At 41.0% G+C, this 7,850-nt stretch overlaps 1 protein-coding gene across 1 annotated transcript; it reads right to left on the bottom strand.

The window, feature by feature from the left end:
* Positions 1 to 567: 567 nt before the first annotated feature.
* Positions 568 to 1,577, bottom strand: LOC122024819 (transcription factor MYB93-like). The gene is made up of 3 exons (XM_042583533.1): positions 1,355 to 1,577; positions 1,145 to 1,274; positions 568 to 1,085 (listed from the first exon to the last, which is right to left on the bottom strand). Exons 1-3 carry the CDS (start codon positions 1,488 to 1,490, stop codon positions 632 to 634), a joined length of 720 nt encoding a protein of 239 aa, XP_042439467.1. The 5' UTR covers positions 1,491 to 1,577; the 3' UTR covers positions 568 to 631.
* Between the last annotated feature and the right edge of the window lie 6,273 nt (positions 1,578 to 7,850).

Here is a 7,850-nt window from a genome sequence, read left to right as displayed (position 1 = left end):
ATTGATTGTAATGAATTATATTTGTGATGGTTTGTATATTTTGAAATTGTATATATATGGAAATTGCCAAAACAGATCATTCCTGGGAATTTTTTTTTAGTTTACCGACGGAATACCGACGGAAATATAAATCCGTCGATACATATCGAAAAAATCTACCGACGGAAACGCGGTTTCCCGTCGGTGGATCGATATGTTACCGACGGAAATAGGTGTTTCCGTTGGTAATTACCGACGGAAACAGTCTTCCGTCGGTAATTCATTCCTGGCCAAAAACACTGTTCCGACAATGTTTCCGACGGAATTATGGTCCATCGGTATATTATTACCGACGGAAATAAGATCTTCCGTCGGTAATGACCTTTCCGACAAATCGATCGCCGACAATTACAAATCCGTCGGTAAAACTATTTTTTTTTTTTTGTAGTGAGTCTTACCAAATTAAATATCAAATTTAGTCACAGGTGTTTGATTCATTTATCGTCCTATATCAGAAATCTTTGACACCCAAATGAATTAATAAAGAGGAAAAGCAATTTATATAAGATATTACTTATTTGTTTTCGATACACATACTGTGCAAAGGCCAATTTTCCCTTAAAGAAGGGAAAACAACAAGAAACGAGTGAGATCAGGGGAAGTGATCAGTGATGAATGGATCATCCAACAAGCTCTCAGGCCAGGAGAAAGGAAGGTAGTTGCCATTGTCAATGCAGCTGGAGCTGCTGCTGGTTGAGTGCCCGAAATCGATGTCTGCGATTGGAGGAAGAGGCAATTGAGGAGACATTAGTATCGAGTTCTCGTCCGGGCAGCTCAACCCCATCCATGTCGAAGATTGAATGCCTTGAAATGAGTTTAGATTTTGAGTAAGAGGCATGGAAGGGACAGGAGCTGTTGTCATCTGGGAGACAAGGCAGTTGGGCTCTGATGCTGCCCCGCTCCCCATGAAAGCCAACAGCTGGAGCTGCTGCGACCACTCTAGCAAGGCCCCAAGTTGGAGGAGCTTCTTCTTTAAGTGAGTGTTCCAGTAGTTCTTGATCTCGTTGTCGGTTCGACCAGGGAGGTGCGAGGCGATCGCCGACCATCTAAAACGTTTCAACAGATTAGTAATTCCGTAGTAAGATTTACATAAATTTAATATTACTTGTTTCCGAGCAGGGAGTGGAGATTGAGAATGGTTTGCTCTTCCTCCTTAGAGAAGTTGCCTCTTTTGATATCTGGCCTCAAGTAATTTGTCCATCTCAGTCTGCAACTTTTCCCACATCTATTTAAACCTGTTAAATCAAGATTTAGGTGATCCATGATAATCTTCACTAATCAACCAAGATTTAATTTACTGATCGAATTAATTAACCTGCAAGTTTTGGAAGGGATCTCCAGCTGCCATGTCCATGCTTCTGTACGTACTCGACGAGCTTCCGGTCTTCCTCACCGGTCCAATGACCCTTCTTCAGGCCATTCTGATCTTCGCAGCAAGGTGATCTCCCCATTGAAGACCTACACAAATTAAAATTTAAGCTTTTGGGACATCTGTACTCAGGTGAAAAGCTTGGTAGCTATATCTATCTATATATATACTATTCTAAGGAATTAAAGCCTTGCGCAATAATAAAATTATTACCATACGAGTTTGTGATCATGAGTTTAAGTTTTGGTTTAATTATTTCACCTAAATTATTGATTTACTAAGAAATGATTGGCACAGACCAAATGACGATGTGGTAGTTAGTAAAGGTGTGACGAAGACTTCACTAATATAATATGAAGAGACGACCTCAATTAAGTAAGGATCCAATAAAACATTCATTTTTGATGCAGATTGACCTGAAAAGTGTTGAATTTTGTTTTAAATTCAAAAGTATTTTTAGTTTCACATTACTAAGTGGAGAAGTTTGGAAGGGCTTATATAGGAAGCTCTTCCATCCTTGCTTAGCAATGATAAGAGGACCTACACGCATGCGCGGGTCAAGCCCAAATCGAGTGGATTTGGGGGGTTCGAGCCGGAAATCCATAAACCGGGCGTCACGTGCGCGATTAACGCGCGCAAGGGGGGGGGTGCAAATCCCCAGCCCGTGGGCCTTGCGCTCACGGGCGGCCCGGTCTGTTTTTGCTAGTTTGGTTCAGTCTGAACCAAACCAGTTTGGTTTCCGGTTCTGGTTCGATCTGAACCAGAACCAAACCAGAGTTTGGTTCCGCGTGTGAGGAAGGGATGCGGACTTCGGTTTTTGGTCCGCGTGGAAGCGAAGCAGCGCTTCGGTTCTGTCCGCATCGCGTGAGGATGCGAAACAACGCATCCACGCGTGAGTGTGCGTCCCTTCCTCTGCACTGCTTCAAGTGTATAAATACACTTCCTTCTCAATTCACTCCAGAAAGCAAAGCATTCCTTCTCCCTTGCTTTCTACTTCTTCTTCCTTCTTTCTGAGTTCTGAGGCTTGGTTCGCGATCTGAGGTTGAGTCCGAGTGCGGCGCTCGTTTTGGAGTACACCTACGAGCGACGCGAGCGGTTGTCGGATCTTGGGAGGATTTTGCCGGAGAGCCTCTGCACCGTGGGCGGCAATCAATTCTCTAAAGACAGTCGGCACGTCCGACGCTTCGACCGGAGATACACAATTTCTTAACCCTTACTGTTATTAACGTTTATTGCATGCTCGTCATTTATTGGTGCAATTATAGATTACTGCATTAGTGTAATTAGTTCTATTACAATTACTACAATTTTAGAGAATTGATTGTACCATCAATAAACATGATGAACGATAGGGTAACGGGGTCTGATGAGGCTAGCGCTCGACCCGAAAGATTTTTTGGGCAAAACTTCAGACGTTGGCAACAACGAATGAAATTTTGGCTTACTACGCTAGGGCTATTCTCCGTTATAGAAACAGACCCTCCTTCACCCAATGAAGAGGAACCTGCCCGTAGTGCTACCTTAGAGAGGTTTAAGCAAAGGGATTATCTCTGCCATGGGAGAATCCTATCTGCCCTCTCAGACGCACTATTTGATGTGTACTGTTCAACCTTCGGCTAAAGAGTTGTGGAAATCTTTGGATAAAAATACAACTCTGAAGATTCTGGTTTAGAAAAGTACACTGTGGCAAAATTCCTAAACTTCAAAATGGTTGAAGGCAAATCTGTGATAGAGCAGACACATGAATTCCAAGTCCAAATTCATGGTCTTGCTGAAGGAGATATGTCATTACCTGAAAAATTTCAGGTCTTGTCAATCATCGAAAAATTGCCTCCGAGTTGGGAAGATTTTGGCATGACTCTTAAACATCGGAGAGGTAAAATCTCTCTCGAAGATTTAATGATTGCCTTAAATATCGAAGAAGAACATCGGAAGCAACATAAAAATGATGATACAAGAATGCCTATGGATTTTATTCCAAAGGCGAATGTAGTAGTCTCATCTGACAAGAAGAAATTCAAAAGTCAGAAAATGAAGAACAAGATGAAACCCAACCCAAAGGTTCAAAAGAAAACTAGAACTAAACCTAAGCCTTGCTGGGCATGTGGACAGGTTGGACATTATGCCAAATTCTTCCCTAAGCGAAAGGACAAGAACCAAAGCAATACGTCCAACACCAAGGCACAAGTAAATGTCGTGACTGCTAGTGACGACACCAGCGATAGGTTTGTTACCTTCAAACCCGAACTAAACTTGATCTATCAACCCAATGAATGGTTAGTTGATACAGGTGCTAATGTACACTGTTGTGTTGATCGATCTGCCTTCCTTACTTATCAGGTAATTGAAGGCACTTCCGTGACCATGGGAAACCATTCTGCAGCCAGGGTGTTTGGGATAGGACAAGTTGACCTGAGGTTCACCTCTGGAAAAGTCCTGTCACTGCATGAGGTGCATCATGTTCCAGCGGTCCGTCGGAATTTGATTAGCGGATCAAAGTTAGTTCGTGCTGGTTATGAGTTGAACTTCAAATGTAATAAAGTTGTAATATTACATTTAGGAACCTTTATTGGAAAAGGTTACCTTAATGAAAGTTTATTTAAACTCAATGTAGAAAATGCTACTTTAAATAAAACTTCTAATATTGGTTGTTCATATAACATTGAATCTTATGATATGTGGCATGACAGATTAGGACATGTCAATTTTAATACCGTAAAAAGGATGATGAATCTTGACATGATCCCTAAGCATGCTATAAATGATAAGAAAAAATGTGAAATTTGTGTGCAATATAAACAACCCCGTAAACCCTTCAAATCAGTTGATAGAAATTCTGATATTTTAGAATTGATTCACACTGACTGTTGTGAGTTTAACGGTGTAATAACGAGAGACCATAAAAGGTATTTTATTACCTTCATTGATGACCACTCTCGTTATTGTTATGTTTATTTGCTAAAAACCAAGGATGAAGCTTTAGATAAATTTATGATTTTTAAATCTGAAGCTGAGAATCAAATCGATAAAACTATTAAGAGGTTAAGGTCTGATAGGGGTGGAGAATTTATCTCGAACCTGTTTCAAAAATTTTGTCAAGATACAGGTATAATCCATGAGGTAACTGCTCCATATAGTCCTCAATCCAACGGTATAGCAGAACGAAAAAATCGAACCCTTGAAGATATGATTAATTCCATGTTAGGCAGTTCTGGGTTACCCAACTTTATGTGGGAGGAGGCTCTATACATTGCATGCCATGTGCTAAATAGAGTCCCAATGAAGTCAAGGGATAAAACCCCATATGAGCTTTGGAAAGGTCGAAGGACAAGTTTGAAATACCTTAAAGTGTGGGGGTGTCTGGCAAAGGTACTAGTACCTAAACACAGAAGGAAAAAACTTGGTCCAAAGACCGTAGATGGTATCTTCTTAGGTTATGCTCAAAATAGTATTGCATATAGGTTCCTGATTATTAAATCAGAAATTCTTGGAATAGATGCAAATACTATTGTAGAACTTCGCGATGCTACATTTTTTGAGGATATATTTCCTATGAAGACGAGAACACCTCAATCTAGTATTCCTACTAAAAATGAGCCTTCTTCCGTAGAGGTCCCACTATCCGTAGTAGGTACACCTTCCTCAAGTCACTCTAGACTAGATGAATCTAGTGAGTATACAGAACCAAGAAGGAGCAAGAGGCAACGTGTGTCTACGGATTTAGGCCAGGACTTTATCACCTATAATATAGAAGGTGATCCTGTGACATATAGAGATGCTATGGCTTCTCCTGAAGCTAAACACTGGAAAGAGGTCATTAAAAGTGAAATGGACTCTATTATCTCTAATGCCACTTGGGAGTTGGTAAATTTACCTCCTGGGTGTAACACTATAGGATGTAAATGGGTGTTTAAAAGAAAACTAAAACCTGATGGGTCAGTAGATAAATTCAAAGCCCGCCTAGTTGCTAAGGGATTCAAACAGAAAGAAGAAATTGACTATTTTGACACTTATTCTCCTGTTACCAGAATTACTACAATCCGAGTGTTAATAGCATTGGCGTCCATATATCATCTTGAGGTCCATCAAATGGATGTCAAAACGGCATTCCTTAATGGAGATCTTGAAGAAGAGATATATATGGATCAACCTGAGGGATATGTAGTTTCTGGAAATGAGAACAAAGTCTGTAGGTTAGTCAAATCTCTTTATGGTTTGAAGCAAGCCCCAAAGCAGTGGCACGAAAAATTTGATAGAGCTATATTATCATTTGGCTTTGAAATGAATGACTCTGATAAATGTGTGTATGCTAAAATGAAAGGTGATAATTGTATTATCTTATGTTTGTATGTAGATGATATTCTACTGTTTGGTTCTAACATTTCTATTATTAATGAGACTAAGGCCCTCTTAAGTGGTAAGTTTGATATGAAGGATATGGGTTGTGCTGATATGATTTTAGGGCTAAAGTTGACTCGTTCAACTGATGGAATAACAATTTCTCAATCACTCTATATTGAGAGAGTATTAGAGAAATATGGCTATAGCCAAGTTAAATCTGTAGTCACACCCTATGATCCTTCAAAAACTCTCCACAAGAATAAGAGTGGTGTGACAGTGTCTCAATTAAGATACTCATAAATAATAGGTAGTCTAATGTATTTAGCAAATTGTTCTAGACCTGATATTTCTTTTGCTATATCGAAATTGAGCAGGTTTACCAACTGTCCGGACAGAACGCATTGGAATGCATTAGATAGAGTACTCAGATATCTGAAAGGCACTATATCCTTGGGCTTGTGGTATGGGAGATTCCCTGCAGTCCTGGAGGGATATAGTGATGTCAGTTGGATAGCTGACACTGCTGAGTGTAAAGGCGTTACTGGTTATGTCTTTACACTTGGAGGCGGTGCAGTTGCTTGGAGGTCTATTAAACAGACGATTATAACCCGTTCTACATCTGAGACAGAATTGTGTGCTTTGGATACCACAGTAACTGAAGCTGATTGGCTTAAGGGTCTTCTTTCTGAAATTCCCTTAATGATGAAGCCAATACCTTCTATTTCAGTGCACTGTGATAATCAAACAACAATAGCTCAGATTAGAAGCTCCAAGTATAACCAGAAACAGAAGAGACATGTACGAATAAGATTGAAATCTATTCGTGAGCTAGTATCTCTTGGAGTGGTGTCATTGGACTTTGTAAGTTCAAAAGATAATATTGCTGATCCACTCACTAAAGGACTTGATTGTGAGAAAATCAAGAGATCCAGTAAAGGAATGGGACTGAGGCCTGTCCTGGTTTCATCTATAGTGGCAACCCAACCTATCTAATTGGAGATCCCAAAAAGTAGGTTCAATGTGGTACAAACAAGCTATAAGGGTGAAACGTAAGCATCAAATTAATTGAGATGTAATCTCATAGTCTCTTCCCTGGATAGATGCTTGACTGCTAGTAAGGATGAGCTTACGAGCTCTTAATGAGTTCAAGGTCTTAATGACAGGATGCTTGCAGTACATCCTTGGAAAACTCACCTATGTAAGTGTAACTGTGAGGCCGCAGTGTGGGGGGTCTAGGCAACTCTCCTTAGCACTTATGAAACAAGATTCGGTGGCATGGCCGTAATGCACCAACCTAGAAGGATTCAACCGTCGCCAGCGATGAGTTGTTACCAATTGATCTTCACATATAAAACGTTTAAGATCAAGACTCTGTTCTCTTCAAACTTATGTGAATAAGATTGGTGTACTTAGGTGAAAATTCAAACCGGAAGGTATTTTCACTGAAAGCTCATTGCAACCAAGCCTCAGAACATATCTTTGTTTTTGACTAAAAATGATTTGAATTTGTGGGGGATTGTTGAATTTTGTTTTAAATTCAAAAGCATTTTTAGTCCCACATTGCTAAGTGGAGAAGCTTGGAAGGGCTTATATAGGAAGCCCTTCCATCCTTGCTTAGCAATGATAAGAGGACCTACACGCATACGCGGGCCAAGCCCAAATCGAGTGGATTTGGGGGGTTCGAGCCGGAAATCCATAAACCGGGCATCACGTGTGCGATTAACGCGCGCAGGGGGGGGGGGTGCAAATCTCCAGCCCGTGGGCCTTGCGCTCACGGGCGGCCCGGTCTGTTTTTGCTGGTTTGGTTCAGTCTGAACCAAACTAGTTTGGTTTCCTGTTCTGGTTCGATCTGAACCAAAACCAAACCAGAGTTTGGTTCCGCGTGTGAGGAAGGGACGCGGACTTCGGTTTTTGGTCCGCGTGGAAGCGAAGCAGCGCTTCGGTTCTGTCCGCATCGCGTGAGAATGCGAAGCAACGCATCCACTCGTGAGTGTGCGTCCCTTCCTCTGCACTGCTTCAAGTGTATAAATACACTTCCTTCTCAATTCACTCCAGAAAGCAAAGCATTCCTTCTCCCTTGCTTTCTACTTCTTCTTCCTTT

This window comes from Zingiber officinale, chromosome 9B (genome assembly GCF_018446385.1).
Source record: "Zingiber officinale cultivar Zhangliang chromosome 9B, Zo_v1.1, whole genome shotgun sequence".
Taxonomy (NCBI): domain Eukaryota; kingdom Viridiplantae; phylum Streptophyta; class Magnoliopsida; order Zingiberales; family Zingiberaceae; genus Zingiber; species Zingiber officinale.
The sequence above is the reverse complement of the archived record's forward strand: the minus strand, read 5'-3'. Positions and strand labels throughout refer to the sequence as shown.

Excerpts from the sequence above, each read along its gene's own strand:
- LOC122024819 (XM_042583533.1), bottom strand. The coding sequence starts at position 1,490 with ATGGGGAGATCACCTTGCTGCGAAGATCAGAATGGCCTGAAGAAGGGT. Across the intron at positions 1,275-1,354 it reads ATCCCTTCCAAAACTTGCAG|GTTTAAATAGATGTGGGAAA; the intron begins GTTAATTAATTC and ends TTGATTTAACAG. Across the intron at positions 1,086-1,144 it reads CACTCCCTGCTCGGAAACAA|ATGGTCGGCGATCGCCTCGC; the intron begins GTAATATTAAAT and ends GAAACGTTTTAG.